The sequence below is a fragment of the Mastacembelus armatus genome, chromosome 11 (genome assembly GCF_900324485.2).
Source record: "Mastacembelus armatus chromosome 11, fMasArm1.2, whole genome shotgun sequence".
NCBI classification, from domain to species: Eukaryota; Metazoa; Chordata; class Actinopteri; order Synbranchiformes; family Mastacembelidae; genus Mastacembelus; species Mastacembelus armatus.
This window is the reverse complement of record NC_046643.1, coordinates 8,850,137-8,870,244: the sequence shown is the minus strand read 5'-3', so window position 1 is coordinate 8,870,244 and position 20,108 is coordinate 8,850,137. Positions and strand designations below refer to the sequence as shown.

At 39.9% G+C, this 20,108-nt stretch overlaps 1 protein-coding gene across 3 annotated transcripts; it reads left to right on the top strand.

Annotated features, from left to right (window-relative positions):
• Positions 1–1,050: 1,050 nt before the first annotated feature.
• On the top strand, positions 1,051–19,638 carry ptp4a2b (protein tyrosine phosphatase 4A2b). 3 transcript variants are annotated; one of them, XM_026300512.1, is made up of 8 exons: positions 1,086–1,197; positions 3,941–4,050; positions 14,810–15,100; positions 15,455–15,563; positions 15,643–15,735; positions 15,840–15,970; positions 17,669–17,743; positions 18,335–19,638. In XM_026300512.1, exons 3-8 carry the CDS (start codon positions 15,096–15,098, stop codon positions 18,444–18,446), a joined length of 525 nt encoding a protein of 174 aa, XP_026156297.1. In that variant the 5' UTR covers positions 1,086–1,197; positions 3,941–4,050; positions 14,810–15,095; the 3' UTR covers positions 18,447–19,638. The 3 variants fall into 3 exon arrangements, with proteins under 3 accessions (XP_026156296.1, XP_026156297.1, XP_026156298.1); XM_026300513.1 differs by lacking the exon at positions 1,086–1,197 and adding an exon at positions 3,545–3,568; XM_026300511.1 differs by lacking the exon at positions 3,941–4,050 and having other exon boundaries at positions 1,051–1,197.
• Positions 19,639–20,108: the final 470 nt, after the last annotated feature.

Below are 20,108 nucleotides of genomic sequence, written 5' to 3'. Positions count from 1 at the left end.
ATCTGTTATTAGTAAAATAAAGCACAGGAAATGGAAATATACAATTCTAGTACAAAATGGTATATAGGTTATTTGGTACATTTGAATGAAGTGAAAGGCAGGGGTACACCCTGGACAGGTCACCAGTATAAGGACAAATTATTTCAGAGGAATTTCTTGAAAGGAGGAAATTGTGTCCAGCTTTATTGTGCTAAATATTTTTGTTTTCTCTTCTGGTCAACAAAATAGTTTAGTTTAAGATAAGGTACTTGTGCAGTATTTTGGAGTTTCGATTAAAAAATAGCAAGTTTTTAAATATATACATACAAACAGAATAACTAGATATTTATATAGATCGACTAGTGTAGAGCCACACTGGTGTGCAATAGCAACAGAACATACTTGAAATTTGATAGTATGAAGATATTAAATTAAAAAAATATGCTACAAAACAACCCATGGGCTTATTTTCTGGAACTGTCGTCACCATGGTGAGCTGTCATCATGCACCCGGATTCTTCTGACGTCGTACTGACGCCAGACTGAGTGCTGCATTCAAAGAATCACGGTGAACACAAATTTAGCCCAACGGCATGTGAATAAAGGCTTTTACGAGAACATCATCACAACAACAACTGCTGTCTTTATTTACACAGTGTTATAGATAATACCCGGATAATTAATAAATGAAGCAAAAAGTTCAGCACTCTGCTACAGCAAAGAGGTAAAGGAAGAAGCGCAATGATTCGCATTTCATGCTCTTCTCTAAATAAAAGTTACAGATTTCACATTATTTCTCCAAAATACTGTGCTTATTCCTCAAATGTTATAAACATGATTGTGCGCATCTCTGAAAAAAAAAGAACAGAAAACTGCAGTGGTGCAGGGTTAGGGTTACTAATGTGTTTATTTTCCTGGAAATACGACGCTTGTGGTCACACTAGTCTGCCCTTCGTTATTTAGTAATTCAAAATGACAACTTTTTGCAAAGTAAAATTTCCACAAGTTACATTTCCACGTGGGTAATCTTTCCTACAGTACGCGAATGCGCCAGCAAACTGGGGAGGTTCCTCCTCAACATCAGTTCAGCCGACCCCGCCGACTAGAACTCAAGCTGCCACATTGGGGAGGAACAAAAAGGCGATCTGACAGCGGTTTCTGCACTCCCTCCACTTTCTCCGGGGTAGTCACGGGATTTCAATGTTCATCTTGCTCCTTGTAAGTACCTAATAACCTAATTAAGTAACAACTGACCTTTTGGGACTTGATATGGTATGATTGCACACGACAACAATACTACAGATGCCCTAGAGCATGATTAAAAGTTGAGTTAACTTGCTTATTTTTAGATGATTAGCACAGCATAAGGAAGCTAACTTTTATGAGTGTCGAAGTACACAAACGAATATGTAGTTAGCCACGTTAACGTTAGCTGACAGACCAAAGCTTGGTCGGCAAAGACGATGGTTACGTAGCGTTACACTGTTCAAAATTGTGTTACCATTTATTAATCTTAACCCTCCTTGTTTTGACCAATACTGTCAACCTGCCTCGGGTTAGTTTAGTCTGATGTAGAAAGTGTTGACATAGATCTGGTTTGGTTACTGAGCAGTACTGGGAAAAGCAAAGTACGGAGCAGAGCTAGCCTGCTAGCTAATGTAGCTAGGTTAGCTTGCTAATAACGCTAAGGCTATTTCCCAGAAGAGTAAAGACAATAGCTATATGTAACACTGCGTGTTAACGTTATATCAGCGTGCTGTAGTGGGTTTTTAACACTTTCATGTCGAAACACCGCCCGGTGGGTATCTTAAAACACAATGTTGATATTCAAACTGAACGGCGTCCCATATTGCATAAAATAGGAGCAAACGTTAACAGTTTACGTTAATGTTAGCTGTACGATGAGCTCTCGGTGTGTCAGTGAAGGAGGCATTTCTCATGGACAATATCTAAGTTAACTTTACGGGTGCGTTGGTAAATGTTCTAAGGTCGGAACAGTGGCCCAGTTTAAATGTTTAAAATATGACGAGTGGTTGTCACCTTTCAGTATTAGCGGCTTATTTAAGGGTCTGGCGTCGGTCTCGCCTGAGTGCAGTTGTGAAAAGCTTAGTTAGCTATAGAGGTGGATGGCGACTGAGCTGCTTTCCGCCCTTTGTAAAAAGCTTGACCCACACCATGGTTGGCCCATTTATTTAAAGCCATATGTCAGGCTAACATTTTAACAGCACCGCGAAGAGAAAGGCAACCGGATATTTCCTGTCTTGATTTTGAGCTTGTCTTGGGTCCCCGTTAGTAGTGTCACACTGCTGTCTTCATTGTTACCCACTCGGTTTTATTCAGTAAATTAGTCAGGCAGCCATGTAGAAATGTAGCTCACACTCGGGTTAGATGGGTCTATAATTTAGTCTTGTCTGGTTTCCTAAAACAGAAAGCACCAAACCATTTAGCCATGTGGGCTGAAGTGAAATGAGGAAATGCACTTGGGGAGGAAGTTGACTTAGAGCAGCTGTGACACTAAAGGCCGCTGCACATTCCCATGCCTCTCGGTTTTCAATTTATGATCTTCCAGTGGTTTCAGTCTTTTCTTTAGTAGTAAATTCTAGTGGGAAGCTAAGTGAATACTTTTGAGCATGAGTCGATGAGTCAATGAGTAACTGGTGTAACAGGTAAGCTAATTATACATTCCTGCTTATGAGTCATTGGAAGGTGACCTAATTTGCCTGCAGGCAGAATAGAAGATGAGAGACAGTTATCAAAACAAATAGAGGCTATGGCTAGATCATTTTTGTAATAGAAGTAACAGAAATGTCTCATTGTAATTATGTTTTTGTAAATAACATAATTGTACCACATAAGTACACAATTCAATTTCACAATTCTGACGAATTTCGTTGCGGAAGGAAGTCACTCATACTGATGACCTGCAGCCCAATCAGGGAATAGCGTAGTTCCAATCGGAGCAAAGCCTGCAGTGAGAAACCCTAATGAGATACCACATGGCAAGTCAAACTCTCATTACTTGTCTCCGGTCACTATGGGTAGTGTTTAGTTTTGTACAAAAATGTTAGGTGAATTCTTCATTGCTATGTGTAACACTGAAAAACAGAGACTACAAGGTAAATTTCTTTGTTAGTGGGAAAAAACATATAATATGAATCTACATTTAAGCCAATTTTGGCTTTGTGTTTGAAGGAAGCACAAAAGAGCTTTTTTTTTTTTTTTTTTTTTTTTTTTTTTTTTGTAAAGACCTGTCTAAGGAATTAGCTACATATAATTTTTCACTTGTGAATAAATTGCTGGTGTAAATGGATGGTTAAGTGTGATAGTTAGTATTAGTATAGCTTGTTGATCACATGATATTTTACAGTAAGAAAAGGCTGGTACTTTTGTCTATATATAGCATTAAAAATGCAGTGTGACAAGTAGGGAAGTTCTCAGCCTTGGTTACTGTAATTTAAAAAAGCGAACCCGATTTACAGTAACATGACACCAACTTACCAAGAAGGGTTACTGGGGGAGAACACCACCTATGTTGTAGCCTGCAGGCATTCAGCCCATCTAGCTGCAGGGTGGCTGTGAGTGTTGAAAGGTAAGGTTGAAGAGGTTCATTCCACAGTGACTGGCTTAACAGATTTGGCCTATTTAGAATCCAGTTATGCTCCCAGGTTTTTGGCTCTGGTGAAAATGGAATACAAGCTTTGGTTTTGCTGTATGTTAGTTTGCTATGATCTGATCCGTGGCTCCAAAGCGGTTTTGATGTGTTGAAATCGACCTAAAGTGGAAAGCTAGGATTAGATGCCCACACTGCTTTTTTCCCCTTCTCATTTCATGCCATTATGTGGAAAGCCATATATAATTATGCATTAGTAGTCATGGGCACCTTGTGTATTTCTTGTGCTTTGTGTTGGTTAATGAATCATGTGCTTGTCTGCACGGTGTTCGTTTACTGTTGTTGCCACAGTGCTGGGATAAAGGATAGGCACAGGCTCTGTAGCACTGGCAGTGTCTGAAAGATTGTGACAACTCATCTAGATGCTGCTGCAAGTCTGCCTGCTGAAACGATAGCAACAGGTAAGAATAGGATCTTGCTTTATTAGTGTTTACAGCTACAGAGCTGCAGTTAGCAGGGCATAACACAGCGCTTTGCCAAAACATGCTATAGTAGAGTGTACTGTTATTATTAGAGCTGTTTGTGTTCATATGTGGCTGCTCACCTGTACTGATCTAACAGTTGTAATTCTGAAGCAACTATAATGTTTTCATCTTGGCAAGGCACTATATTGTTTCTCACGGGAGCTTGGCTTTTTCTTTATTTTATTAAGCAGCTTATTTAATGCATGATGTATGTGACAGCCTTTCACAGCATGACCTCAAACCTGTGTTCTTTGTGGCCATGATCTTTAAAAAGATGGATTTGCTACTAGGAGCTCATCTGAGATCAGTGGCTATATGTTATGCTTGTGATAAGCAAGTTGGATTTCATGGTTAAAGACTTAATAGACCCATGTTGTTACACTGTATATGTGCAACCAGTTACTGATTAGACTGCTTTGCTCTGTGACCGTTTAGAGAGCACCATTGCTCTTCTCTGATCTCTTCACAAGGGACACCAAAATTCCCTACAGGAGCACTTGTTGCTACCGCTGAGATAATTGTTGGTATGGCAACAGGCATCCTGTGATGCTGCTGTCAGAGGCCCAAGTTAGTTTCCAAATGTCAGAAGAATTGATGTCGCAGTGGGACTCAGCAACAGACAGACCCAGACTGGAGAATGTCTGCTCACATTTTTGCTGAAAGGTGCAGTGTCAGCCTCCTCTATTGAAACCTAATTTTTAAACAGCCATGTAGATCTGAGGATTTTTCTTTTCAGGTTGATTTCTTAAATTATTCTCAGTTTCTTTCTTGATGTTTCAGTGAATGGGTAAAAGTGTGGCTCACTGCTATGATGTATGTGTTTGTCCAGGCTGTCACCCTACAGCCGTTTTGAGGACTGTGAGACATTATTATAACTTATCAAAGGATGTGAGAGATGGCCAGATATCGTCCGTCAGTCCAGGTTCCAAAGTAGAACACTTTGCTTTCCTGTCAGGCAAGATTGCAGCAGCGCTGAAAGCCAGTTAACATTTGTGATATATGTTAATATAGACGGCTGTGTTAGTTCACATTACAATGCAAGAAATAAAGGCATCTACCTGATGCCTTACTGTGAATGCATGATATCATATCCATCCTTGCAAAATGATTAGTTTATACAGTGATTGAGTGATCAATTAAGACGACGGGACAGTTTTTACATCTGTAGGCATTTTATATAATAATTACTTTCTTCTATATAACTTCAGACTTTAAAAGGACAAAGTCTTGGTCATAACCTTTCTCTCTTTCAGTTGTTGGCTTATTGTCAATAGCAGCTGCAATTTCTAGGTTGCAATTACTCCCACACAAATTGAGGTAGCCTTTGATTTTTTTTTCCCCAATTACAAGATAGGGCTACAGCAATAGCAATCTAAGAATTAAATTTGTCTTTAAACCAGACTGTAAATATGTGCAGAAAGATACAGTTATAACAGTATTTGCTGTATTTTGAAACTGTCACAAATATATAGTTATTTAATATTGTGTTCAACTTTTGTTGAAGCATATTTTTGGCAGGAACACTTGTTTGTGTTCAGAGTCTCTTACCTCATTTGGCTCCACTGTCAGCAGAGAATCAATTTTCCTCTGTGTTCTTATTTTTAATCTTTATTAAAATTATAGTAAAATGTCAGTTTTACATCTGACCTTGTTTCTCTTTCCAATGCAGTGTGATTAAAGGTGCAAAAGGACTATACATATTTTTGTCTGCATATGTTTTCTCATTTTCATTCCCATTTGAAAGGTACTGATCTCTGGCCCCTTCCAGGCCTTTCCAGAGATGGATGAGTCCTTGTCCCTTCCTAGTTTGCCCCTAAGCGTTATCAGAAGCCTTTGATAGTCATACTGTTTATCTGTGTGCACTCAGAAGCTGCAAAGCAGTGCGATAAGTGGCTTTGCCCTGTACAAGGGTGTGCATAGGGGATGTTTGTCTGTTAATGAAAATGGATGGGGCTTAGATATTCACGCACTCCTCTTCTCTAGCCTAGGTTACTCAAAAAGCTCAAAAAGCTTGGTTAGTTGCTGTCCTCTGAGAGCAGAGCAAGGTAACCTGTTGTAGTGAGTAAGGGACTGAAAGAGGGAGTCCATTTGTCAGGATGTTAACAGCTGAACTATTAAAAGTTGGAGAGCTGGCCATATTTATTTACTGTGTTCTTTGATCATTTTCAATTTTGATATCACCTAAATATTTTCCTCAAAGTGTATGGAAATGTGGTATAAGCCTAGTGTAATGATATAAGTATAAGGCTGGCACAGCGCCACAAACACTATAAGTCAGTAACTGCAAATTTATTACACACTGTTAATGTTGGTGTTAATCTCTAATGTACATATATGTTGTTTAAAAAAAAAAAAAAAAAAAATTATACACGGATTTCAGCCTGTACAATTGTTAAGCAATAAGACATCCTAAAAATGTGTTGGAAAGGTTTAGGCTGGTTTGTCATTACCTTGTGTTTGTCAGTTTCTGACATAAAAGCTGCTGTTGTTTTCATCAGCTGTAGCACATAAAGTTTAAGGCTCTGTAAATTGACCAAAAAAACTCTTGGCTCATGTCTAGGTACAGTGCTCTCTGCAGAGTGGCGTCAGTAGTAAAGTATCTACTCTTGACCAAATCATTTTCAGCGAAAGAAACACCAGTCTGCTGCTTCAGTATTTCTTTCTGTGGATCAGGCAGACCAACAGAGCTGAGTCACTTTTAATGAAATACTCTAGCAGTTACACTACCCATAAACTGAAAAACATATCTAGATTTTTCTTGGCATCTTAAAAGTTCTACATCTGTACTTAAGAGTCCGGTTGTTTTTTTGTTTTTTTTTTCAGGATGCCATGTTATGTCACGACGGTCTTTATTTACAGGCATTCATTTAATTCAATTCATTTTGATTTGAAAATGCTCATTTAAACTTAAATTGCTTTTCAGATTTCTTTGGGGTTTTGTCCAAGGCAGAATACTAAAATTGAAAATGGACCACTGACCGTTTTTGTCCTAAAGTAGCATTCTTGTTTAAGGACACACCCACACCTCAATTCAGCACTTGTGTTGTGTAAGTTTAGTGCTAAGTCATTTATCACTGCAGTATAACCTTTTATGTTTCCTTTATTGCATGTCCTCTTTACTTGACTTTCACTACAGTTTTGAGCAGATTAAGAGCATGTGAGCAAGGTTAGGTGAGACGCTGTGGTAAATCTATAAACGCTTCAAAGAGGCCTGCTCTGTCTGGAGGCATCCAACTTGTAGGCAACCCTGAGGAATTTCTGTGCATTTGTTGGCGTTAAAGGTTTTCTATTATAAAGGACCATTTTGTTCCCCCAACCTATTTCTAGGTTTGATCAAACACAGTCCACCCACACACAGGCTATAACAGGAGGCATTTCTTAATCAAAAAGCCAAGTCTTTATAAAGACTTTTAGACTTAATGGTCATGTTTTGGTTTGCATTTTGTCAGCAATGCAACATCTTAGCATTTTTGTCGTGGTATCCAATACCTTTTGACTTTGAAAGGTATTTCCCAATCACTGTCCTAAGTGCTTGTGGTTTTGTTACCATATTTGAATTGGATTGCACTAAGTGTAGTATTCTGTCTTACCCTGTGGTTTTCTTTTGAATTCATTTCGGAGTACTACTGTCCACAGTGGGGAGTCTGTATATTTTAGGGGGTCTGTGGTAAAAGCACTGTGAAAAACACAGGTTTATTACATTTCAAACTGAGACGTCCACAAGCCTGAGTCAGACTGTCTATACATGGTTCCACCTTGACACAGGTAAACCCAGACATGACCAGTTGTGACTCATGTTCCAATTATAAGTGTTATGAAGTGACGAGATCTAGTGGGCAGGAAACCTGTTATTTTTGCTCATATTCACTCGCTTGTATTTGTTGCATTTCTTTTTTTCCCAATTCATAAATGTGAAAAAATACTAAATCTGTATTTCCATGAAAATGCACAAGATTTCCAATTTGGAGTCACAACCACATGAACTGTACACCATATTTAGACCAGAATTAACTGATTAATTTTTTTTGCTTTGAAATCTATGCCCAAGTAAAATATAAACCAAAACCTGATGTATATTTGCTAAAAAGTTATTTTAAACCTAATACTTTTGAAAAGACATTTTTTACATAATCCATTTATTTTTAATACGACCGGTAGGACTTATATTCAGTTATTTGCAAACATCTTGGTTTTCTTTCCTGAAGTTCGAAGTCAGCAGCTTTTCTTAAAAAAAAAAAACAAAACATAAACTTACAGTAGTCCAACCAGTGCTGAATTCACTAGGCTGAATCCACCATTGGGTATTCAGGATCATTTATTTTACACACAGAACTCCAAACCCAAAACCTGTATATTTCTGGTTTAAAATTAATAATAATAATGATGAAGGGAGTCCAGCGTGTTACAACATTCACCTATTTGCAGCAGCGCAAACAGCAATCTGGGGTCTGAGGTTCGGTCAAAGTGTTGGTATTGGTACCAGCTTTCTTCCCACTGCTATGCTAAAGTTTCACCGTTCCCTACCCTCATGGCAGGTGAAGTAATGATACTGTTCTCAGAAACGTTTTGAATGAATGATCTCTGATCTGTGACCACATTCTCAGAAACCCATTGGCGGACATGTTGTTAAAATTCAGTCAACAAAACATGAAGCCACACAGAATCTACAGAATCGAAGTATCCTTTTCAGCTCCTGTTTGCAAATCCTATTTGGTATCTTTTATTGAAGTTCAGATTGGCCTATGAGCCTCTGTCTCAATGCCTACTTGTCCAGGCATGCTGAGGGATTTTAGTGCTTTGCTTATTACAACAGAGATGCTCAGAAAAAAGTACTTTTGTGCGTGTTTGCTTTGATGCTTGCCTGCCTGTTTTGTTTTTTTTTTTTTTTTTTTTTTTCTTCAAGCCTGACTGAAGGCAAGAAAGACTTGTTCCCACTGCTTTGTTTGTATGTGTACTGTTTGCTGAATGCTGTCTTGACCTAGCTTTTATAAAGCATAAAGTTAAATCTCATGCACTACGACTAAGAGCTTTGAATGGTATATTAAGGACATTTTCAAACTCTTCAGACGCAAATACCTGAGTTAAACCAAAATGTGTCGTATATGAATCCTGTGGATTGATGGCAACAAAGATTGTCGCATTTGTCAACATTTGAAGCGTTGGGTGCTTTTTATATAACTTTGCTACTTGTGTCCCACTGACATGCAAGAAGTGATGAGAACCATTCATGCCTGCCTGTGTGGCATATTCTGCAGCTGCAACTTCACACTAGGCTAATTTCTTGTTTTTCTTAACTGTGCAGGCATTCACCTGGCATGTGTTTTGTGTTGTGGTATTAATGCTGTTGTTGCTGTTTTTAGCTAATTTGATCCACTATCAATAGAGTTGAACGGTAGACGGAAGTGTGACTCTTTCAGCCATCCATCTTAATTAATTTGCTGTGTGTGCAAGTTAGTAGGTCATCCCACACTGCCATTCTGAAGTGGACCAGAGACTGCTTGTCTGGCTAACACCCAATTTTGACACCAAGTTTCACACTTAACCAAATGTACCAGATCCTTAAAAATACCCTCACATCCAGAAACACCTTTTCTATTGGCCCAGCTGTGAAAAACATCTTAAATGTCCGTGTGTGTTTGTATGTGTGTGTGATCCACAGGGTTGTCCTTATAAGTTAGCTTTTCTGTGTCACCAGCCACCTGCTGCTTTTTCTCCATGTATTCCAGCACACGTTTCATATGAATGAGTACAGGTTTCTTTGTCTCTGGTTGGTGTGAACACAGTTAACTTAGGACAAGTCCAATTTGAAGCACGATCCGCCCACCTAGCCTATCTACAGCATTGACGTCACCTCGAGGACCCAGCTGGCCCATTGGGCAGGTGTGATCCTCTGTTTTATCTCAGCCATAGTCACTCCCAAGCTCTTGACTTGATTTTCTTTGTCTTTTAATTTTTTTTTTGCTTTCTCTTTTTGTTTAATTTGGCTTATCTGTTATGTCCTCATGATGGTTCTTTCTTCTCTTCTTACCGGCTTTCTTTGTGCTGTTATACCTTTGCCCCTGTCCTCCTTGACATTTCCGACCATATGATTATCTCTTATTTGGCACTCAGAAGCCACAGGAATGAAGACATAGTCCTGTAACACTTGGCCCCATTTCTGTTCCTACCACACAGAGTTTGATTGCGACAGTTGTCTCCTCGTTTTGAGATCAGTTGCGAGAAAATACCTCTCTGTGACCTTGTGTATAGCCGTGTGTGTTTTGTGTTTGTGAAAGCATGTGTCCAGAGTAAACAGTATGAGTCAGACACTACATGCAGTGGGTGCAGCAAGCAGGTGGGTGTGTGGGGCAAGCATGTCAGGGCCTTTATCTTTGTCATGCAGTCCATGCTGCTCTCACTTCAAGGCGAACAGGGCACCCTCTCTCCTTCCCTTCCTCCTCCTTTAACTGTCCATCCTGTCATGGGCGACATGTGCTCCCTCTGCTCCTTGACTCGGCTCCACGAAGCAAATTAGCCCTCTAGCTGCTTCAAGACAGTACAGTCTGGTTATGCCCAGTGTGGCTTCAGACAAAACATCAGAGAGACTCATGCACAACCTCAGGACACCAGACAGTTTTGTGAGTAATAACATCTTTCACAATGGGGGAAGAAGACGGACTCAGACATTACACATTTTGTGTGAAAGCTTGACATTTTGCCACCATGTCCTTGTAGTCTGTTTTATGTCTGGAGTTCATTTGCTTGTGTGCCCGTGTGATTTTCCTCCTAATTTTAGAGCAAACCCTCTCACCCTTATGGAAATATATTACCTGAGCCAGAGCGTAGCTAACTACACTATGTCCATAGTGTGAACACTGTGTTTACTGTATATGTTGGTGGTTGAAGACTGATGGGGATAGAACACCTGACAGCTGGCGGTGGCTACGCAAGCTGCACACATCCTTTGCTCTACAACTGTGGAGTCACACAACAGTGAAAATCTTTAACACAATGAAATGCTTTCAATTAAGAGCGGTTCTGTGACTCTCCGTGCACTTTAGCTGTGATAACTTTACAACTTCTGGCAGTTTTTCAGTCTGTTGCTTGATAATATGAGCTTTCGTAATGGAAAATATGAAGTCATAAAATCTGCTACTGAAAAACCCTAATACTCAACACGGGAATAACACACAGGTTACAATTTTCATTTAGTTTGCTATTAAAATTGACATGACATTATACATTTCAGGAGAAACTGATGAAACAACCAAAAATGATGAGTTAGCAGATGTAGAACACCCTGACCAAGGTTTCCATTCTTTTGTGACTTTATCACCTGTTTAGGTTTGTGTGTCCTTTTCTGTTCTAAGATACCACAGTCCTTATCACCTGGTACTGCTACTCCCTGCTCTCTCACACTTCACATTTCACTCTTTTTCCTACTGTTCTTTGTCCTTAGTCACTATAGAAGATTCCTGGGACAGACCGTCTGACTCCACTCTAAGCCATTGTCCCTTCCTACTCTCTCTCCCTCCGTCAACTCTCTTGCAGCACTACAACAGTAAAACACATGATGAGGAACCAGTGACCAAAGGAGCTTTCTCTGATCCACTGTGTGGGCCCCTGTCTTTACTTAGTGACTTTTTTCCCACTTTAGTATATGTACTTGTGCATGAGCACCGATGCACAAAAAGCAGATGTAACATTCATGCCTTTTTACAGAAGTACATAAGTGATATTTTGGGCAGTTTCTTAAAGAAGTAGGCTCAATGGCACCTGCAGCTATGATGCTGCTACTTGTGACTATGATATGATGGATGGAGATGATCGGATGCTGTGTTCCTCTTATGAATGCTGAAGTGTTTTCAGGCAGTCGCACTTCCATCAGCACCTTACTTTGCAGTGTAGCCTGTGAAATCTTGAAACAAGAAGGGAATCATGGCAGAGCAGGAGAATTTTTAGAAAGCCTGGCTTCATTTCATGAATAAATATGACAGTATTGGTACATAGTGCCTGCAACATGTTGAGAATTTTTTTTTCTTTTTTTTTTTGATGCAACAAATGCATGAATGCCACCGCTTCCCAACTGAACAGCACACTGCATTGATACTAAAAGCCTGTGTAGAGCTTTTTGTTTTTTTTTTTTTAAACACAGAAAACTGGTCAGAAATCAGTAACAGAATCGAACTGATGAGCAGAGTCATTAGTGGTATTCATACAGATGAAATCTTTAATTGGCAGCCAATGTACCCTCCTTTGTGCCTGGAAATGGGGGAGCTTGGTATGTGAGGGGTGCTCAGAAGGTTGAATTCTGCATTGTACCGCTAGAGGCCACTAAACCTTTCACACATTGCAAATGTAAGGCGTTGTGACGTTCTGCTTTGCGCGATAATTTGTGGTTTTCATCACAGTATCCTGAATGTTTTTTGGGTTTCTGACTTCTATAGTAAACTGAAAATCTTTTGCATTTCAGACCATTTAAGAGAATTATAGAATTATCAGCAGATGAGTGTGTGCTAATTATTTGCAGATTTAACATACATTGTTAATGTTACATTAAAACTAAGTAGTGGAATATCAACTATTTGTTTTTAACTTGGCTGAAGATTGCTGACTTTTTCTGTCTTCAAGGCTTTTTCTACACACTACTTATTTCCTGTGTGGTTAAACATGTTTGTGCATCTAGCACCAGATTAGTTGTGCATGTATGTGTGTTTGTTTTGTCCTTCCTGCGTCTGTGCTGTAACTGAGAGCCAGTTTGCAAATTTCTGAGATTTGCTTATTTGTCTGACAGTGCTGTGATGGTAGGCCTGCCATTACCACAGTTCTATTGTCGAGCTTACCCTAGGCTATAGGTGTCAGATGATCTATAAAACTGCATTACCTCAGTCTTTTATGTGCATTTAGGAATAGTTCACTAGTAAGTTAGACATGCACATGTATTGTTTCAAAGTCAGAAATAATACATGGGGATGAGACGACAACCAATATAGGCAGTGATGTAGCCTAGTCCCACGCTGACTATTTCATAGGTACTGCTCATACATACCTCAGTAAGTGTATGTCAGTTGTTTTGCACTGCCTTATTGCATTTTGGTGACCCCAGCACTGGCTGTATTTAAACCCTAGACTGTATGAAGTCACTTTATGCATCTGGGCAACCCTTGACAATCCAGCTGCTTTTCATCTTTTAGTAAAGGCTGTCATTGTGGTGTCCTCGGTCTGTCTGCTGGCTCTTCTGTTCTTCAGTGTTCCAGTTTTAAAGTTTGACTTAAATGTCAGCTGTCCTTTACACTGTCACGCTTAACAGGTGGAAAGCACGTTTTAAGTGCTCCCTCTGACCCCCTGCCTATCCTTTCATTTCTGGATGAAAACAAACCTTTTAAAATGTGGTTAGCCTTTGTCCAAGTTCTAGTTGTCTGCATGCAGCAATGCCACATTGTGTTCAGTACTGTTCAGAGGTGGTAATTAAAGGCGTCACGGAGACTCTCAGCCATCACGTAAGTACAAAAAATCAAGGCTGTTTTGAGAGCCCTTCTGACTGTTGCCAAGTAAAAGAGATGGAGAAGAGGAAAGAGATTTAGAGAGGAGAGTGGGTTGATACATCTCTCTGAGAGTTGCTCTGTGGTTGGCAGTTAACTGAGAGGATAAGTGACAGAAACCTAGTGGGTTGACGCAAAATAGTATGTGTTTAACTGGCTGTTTTTTAAGATGTGGTAGAAATCAAGCAGTTTGCGACCAAATCAAAATGGTCTGTACCATTATACAAATATCCTGATTGGATTAGGAATTCAGAGATAGAGAGTACAGTGTTTTCAGTCCTAAGGAGGTGAAAAGCAGGAGCATGGGACTGAAATGCTGGATCTGTTTGAAGCGTTGCCCACCTTGTAATCCTCGCCTTGTGACTATTGCCTATGACACAGTGCTAAAGTCCAAACCCTTTCCCTTTGTTTCCCTCCCACTACCTTGTGTGCGTAGTTGGCATAGTGATAACCAGCTCTCATCATTCAATTTCACTCTTCACTCCCCCCCCCCCTTCCCTTCCTACCTCCCTCCCTCCTGTGTTGCTCTGAGATGGTTCCAGCCAGTTTGTGGCGGCTGGGTTTAGACTGTCAAGGACTTGGCACAATATGACTGACTGCTGTCTGGCTAGTTCCAGACCAGACATTACCTGCTCTGTTAGACACCCTTGTGAAGCATGTGTGCACACTCCGTAGTGTGTTTAATATTAGTTTCTGTTTGGGTGATGGACGTTGAATTCAGTGACGTAATCCAAAGGTGTAGTCAGGTCACCGCAACCATACAACTAAGGCTGGAAGGTACAAAGGTTTCTACCCACACATGCACAGAAGGCTAAAGTTTTAGACATGGAAACTTGTAATTAAACTTGCTGCATGCTACAGATTGTTTGTTTCAAGCATTTATATATTAAACTACATCAAAATATTACATATTTATTTGCTTGTATGATGATTGTTTTACTAAACTATCATTGGCCAGTCTTCAGTGTACATCATATTAACCAGACAAACTATATTTGCTAACACACAGAATTAATATTAATGAACAGTTATTTTGACACAGGTTAATATGCTATTGATAGTGGCTCTCATCTTTAAAAGATGGGACTCTTTGGATTTTGATATTAGGGGAGGCAGGTGATGTGCGATGTCATTAACATTTTAATAATCTCAGTGTGCTTTTCTCTTCCCCTCAGGGTTTCTGTGTTGACTTGAGCCATACCTATATGGCGTGTGTGAGCGGAGAATTTTGCCAGGCACAGCACCTCACCTCTGTGGAGAAGTGAATCGGCCACCCCTTGAGGGACTACGCTACCCAGAAACCCCCCTGACTGCCAGCACCCTAGGAACTGCTGACTCTTTCAAAGGCCCCTGGATATTGCGTAGTCCTTGGCCCGACTGCCCAGCCCTGTCCACCAATACGAAAAAAATCTTTGCTTTCCACTTTCTCCTTGAACAGCCAATCACAAACAGCTCTCCTGAATGGGGTAAACTTATTGGATGACTCCTGGATAGTCTCTCCATCTTTTTTTCATTTTCTTTTTTTATTATTTTAAAATTTTTGGTTTTGTATTAATTCCTTTTTTTTTTTCATCCCGGAGTACTGTGGACTAGTTTATCCTTTTTGTTTTTGTTTTTTTAATCCCTTTTCTGTGTACATCATCCCATAGTTGAACACCTGTTGTCCTCCCGACCCATCCTTTTCCATATATTGTCATTTTTATTTATTCTAGTCTTTCCTCAATTCTTTCAATTCAAGTCTCCTAGCAGTCTTTGCTGACTTCTGAGCCAAAAGTCACGTTTGTTTTGTAAGAGTATTGTATTGTAATTATTTTTTTAAGCCGTCTCGCCAACATGAACCGCCCCGCTCCAGTTGAGATTGCCTACGAGTGCATGAGGTTCCTCATCACCCACAACCCCACCAATGCCACACTTAACAAGTTCACAGAGGTATGCCCTTGTTTGTCTGTATCCCTGTGTGTCTTTTCCTAAGCCCTCCACTTCAAACCTCTTGTTTTATTTCTCCTAGGAGCTGAAAAAGTTTGAGGTGAACACACTGGTGAGAGTTTGTGATGCCACCTATGATAAGGCTCCTGTGGAGAAGGAGGGGATACAGGTCCTGGTAAGAGTTGACTTGCACACAGATTTGTGGCAACCTTACTCTTATTAGTTACTTATTCTATGCTGATCTTTTCCAGTGTAATACTCTGTCCTTGTCTCCACTAGGACTGGCCATTTGATGATGGTGCACCCCCTCCCACCCAGATTGTGGACGACTGGCTCAAGCTGCTCAACACCAAGTTTCGAGAGAAACCTGGCTGCTGCATTGCTGTGCACTGCGTGGCAGGGCTTGGCCGGTGAGTGGCTAGCTGCGTTTGTATGTATAGGGATGCGACCATAACTCGAGCGGCATGAGAGTGACATACATTGTAATATGAATCCAGTAGGAGCATGAAATACAGAACTGGACACAATAAATGTGAGGTGTTTAGAAGATCCATAAGTGCTTTCTCCTAATAGTTTATTATGTATGTAGGTCCAAGTCACAATGTTAGCAGCCTAGTCCTGGCATCTTTTTTTGAAGTCTTAACATCAAATAGAAGCTGGTGACACAAAGTATCAGCTTTTTCCCAGTGTAATGTGGCCCATATGACCTGTCATCCTCTTTCTCCTTCCTATTTGTATTATGTGGTTAGTGTGATGATGCTGTTTTGGTGCTTAGACAGACCAGTCTATTTCATAGGCAAAGAGATGTCAGCCACCTGTAGTGCTCAGCACACACACACACACATCCAACAGAAAGCATTATCATTAATTAAATGTTACAAGTGTCTAAATCAGGTTTTCTAGCCCTCCTGTCAACATTCCTTCTCCGTTACCATTTGTTGTTTCTTCAGTGTTGATCACACAGCTTAGGCTGGTTTAGCTGAACATGCTGCACTGCACCTATATTGTCCCTGGTCTTATGTGACTCATCTTAAATATACATGGATGATTCATTCAGTGTCTTGAATGGTTGTCCTCTCTTCCTGCCCCCGATTTGCTCTGTAAACAGACAATCAGCTGCTTAATCTATCATTAGTAACAGTCTGATGTTGTTTCCTTGGCAGACTGGAAAAGGAAGAACATTGGCATTTTGCATGTGATCTGTTGGTCATGAGGTTGCACAGGCGATCTGCGGATATTCACAGACCAGCGTGACAGTGAATTATGACCAAGTACCAGGTTCTGCTGATTAAACAACGTAAGCTAGAAAGAAAGAAGACAGGGACATGACGTGGGTGAGCTAGTGTAAAAACGTCTTTCCTGACCACAAATGCACAATAAGCTGATCAGTTCTTCAGTGGCTTCCAGCATTTGGTGTTATGAAGGCATTCCAGAGATTGTGTAATTCACAACGCTGGTTAGATTGGCATTTTCTGAATTAATCTTGCCTTCTTGTCTGTCCTGTGTTTACCGCAGTAGTCTGGGATTTCCATACCCTTATGATCTACTTTACACCAGCCAGCATTCTCTTAAGGCCTTTAGTGTGGGAGTCTGCAGCTATGTGGCCTGTTGTTGTTTGTGCTTTCTTTAACAATATTCTCACCCTCCTTTCACACCACAGCACAGTTTCTTTGTGTTATGTCCTTTCTTTCTCACATACTGCTCTGAGTTTTTTTTTTTTTTTTTTTTTGTGAGAGAAAACTCAAGGAAATACTCAGTAAGCACTGAAATTTGACCTGCCAGGTGACAGAGAAAAGTTTTTTTTTAATTTATTTTTTTTCTCACTTTGTTGAGAAAGGAGAAGGTTGTTTCACTGAAACTTATCACAGTTGTGTGCATCTGTGCGTGTGAAAAGGCTCAGGGTGTGAACACAGTGCCCCAGCAGGGCAACACTGAACTCATGCACCCCTGTTGATTTCCCAGGCAAGTTTCCCAGGTTTAAACCCCCACCCCCCCATATTACTATGGAACCATGTGAACCTTGGCATTTAATCTTCTCTTCCCATTCTCTTCTTTCTTTGATACCCTCACTGTCGTCAACTGGTCCATTGGATTTCTTTCCCTGTCAGAGCTCCAGTCTTGGTCGCCTTAGCCCTGATTGAGTGTGGGATGAAGTATGAGGATGCTGTGCAGTTCATAAGGCAGTAAGTACCCACAACATATTTTTTTGCTTATGGTCCCTTAAGGTTACTAAACTGTAATTTGAAGCTCAACTTCACACTTTTAGTCAGGTTGCTAGCATGCAAATTTATTTGCCTTTCAACAGAGCCAGGTTAGTGCTTCTCCCTTGTTCCCAGTCTTACTGTAGCTTTAGACATAAGAGGTGTATTGATCTTATCAGAAATAAAATATGGATGGATGAAACCTGTCAGGGACCTTTCTGTGTGGAGTCTGCATGTTCTCCCTGTACTTGTGTGGGTTTTCTCCAGGTCCTCTGGTTTCCTCCCACAGTCCAAAAACATGTATGTCAGGTTGATTGGTGACTCTAAATTGCCCATAGGAGTGAGTGTGAGTGTGTGAGGTTGTTTGTCTCTATGTGGCCCTGTGATGGACTGGTGACCTGTCCAGGGTGTAACCCTGCTTCTTATAGGTAATGAATGGATGGATCTAAAATATAGATCATTTCAGTAATAATTGTAGGGTTTGTTACAATAGATGCATTTGCTGTCTTTTTAGCACTTAATGGTTTTCATTTTCTACTATAATTTTTATTTTTTTTTCTCTGCTTTTTATAGGAAGAGACGTGGAGCCTTCAACTCCAAACAGCTTCTTTACCTCGAGAAATACAGACCCAAAATGCGTTTGCGGTTCAAGGATTCCAACGGCCCCATCTGCTGTGTGCAGTAGGCTGCCTGTCAGTCAGTGCATCTTTATGTGCATCTAGTGGAAATCTACCAAGAAGTGGAGATTAAAGAATGAAGAGTGCTATCAGTAATTATTGTGATGATTTGTCAACACTGAGTCATGATTAATTGATCAGAGAGCGAGTGATCGAATGAATGAATTCAGATCTGCAGATCCACCAGCCGAACCAATGAATGGAAGGTCAAAGCACACAGATAGGCCCGCCTCCTGCTTATATTGCTCAACCGGGCCACTTTTCCACTTGAGTCCATCCTGTATCTTTTCTTTTAATGTAATCATGAAATAACATTTGCCATTTTGTGAATTTTTATTTTTACACAAACAATGATCAAAATGTGTAATGTTTCATGATGTCCTGATTTATTTCCATTCATTATTATGATTAGGCCATAATATAATGTGACACACGTTTTTTTTTTTTTTTTTTTTTTTTAAACTAAGGTTCTCCTGAAAATGCAGTATACATTTCCATTTCAGCTTCACTTGCTTAAATCACTTTGGGTTCAGAGTTTAAATATGTCTGCAATATTTATTCACAGAAAATGCTATGAATGGCAGTGTCTAGTTTGGTGGGTATATGGACACTTTATCCATTTTTTTTTTTTTTGTTTTTTTTTGTTGCACAAAAATACAAAGGTTCTCCTAAAAATGCATTATAGGTTTCCATTAACCTTTCACTTTCTTAGTCACTTTGGGTTCACAGAGTTTAAATATGTCTGCAATATTTATTCACAGAAAATGCTATGAATAGAAGGGTTTGGTTTGTCAGGCATATGGACACTTTGTTATCCAATTTTTTTTTTTTTTTTATAAATCTGAGAGCCATGTCTTTTTTTTTTTTTTTTTTGGAGTGCAATAATCAGTCCACCTCAGCCTAAGATGCCCTGCTGAGGATCCTACAGGCATGCATACACACATCCAGTACTTAAGAGAAAAACGAAAATTGTAACATCTTCTACAACAGGTACTTCTTCTGCTTTCATTCATTCTCCCCAATGGGGCTAAAATAGGACTTCCCCAAATATGCGTATTTAAACTCATACCCAGAGCCTATGATCCAATCTGATAGATAAAGTGGACAAGAATGATAAAGGTCAGTTTTTTATCAATGTACCCATTTTGAGAACATCCCCAATTCGTATTGGTTGTTTAAAAATAAATAAATTGAAATAAGCAGATGTCTCTTCTTTTTCTTTTGCATCACATTTAAATGAGATTTGAAAGTTCGTGTTTGAAAAGAGGGAATGATTTTGGGAGTTGTTGATGATGTTCCTTATGTATATTTTTCTATGGCTATAAACCTCTGTCTGCACTAGCAGGCTAAAATATAATTTCACCCTGTTTTTAAAGCTGAGCTACAATACACTTTTGTATACCTTGCACTTTGTTATAAAAATGTCCAGTGTTTCCAAAAAAACACTGTACTTGTTAGGCTTGTCAGTCAAAGCCTGCCTAATGTATCATTGCTCCAGCCGAGTGATTCACCACCACGTGGAAGACACAGGACAGTGTGGTACTGAGGAATGACTCACATCCACAACTGGTAAGCAGGACTCATTTACCTGAAGCAGTTGAAAGAGCCCCCTCTTCTGTTTAACTCATGTCATAGCAAAAGAAAGTGAGAAAACACTCAATGTGCCAAAA

What these genes read in the sequence shown, in the direction of transcription:
- ptp4a2b (XM_026300511.1), top strand. An exon ending in TGCGTGGCAGGGCTTGGCCG is followed by an intron (nt 15,971 to 17,668) that starts GTGAGTGGCTAG and finishes TTTCCCTGTCAG; the next exon opens with AGCTCCAGTCTTGGTCGCCT. An exon ending in GCTGTGCAGTTCATAAGGCA is followed by an intron (nt 17,744 to 18,334) that starts GTAAGTACCCAC and finishes TGCTTTTTATAG; the next exon opens with GAAGAGACGTGGAGCCTTCA.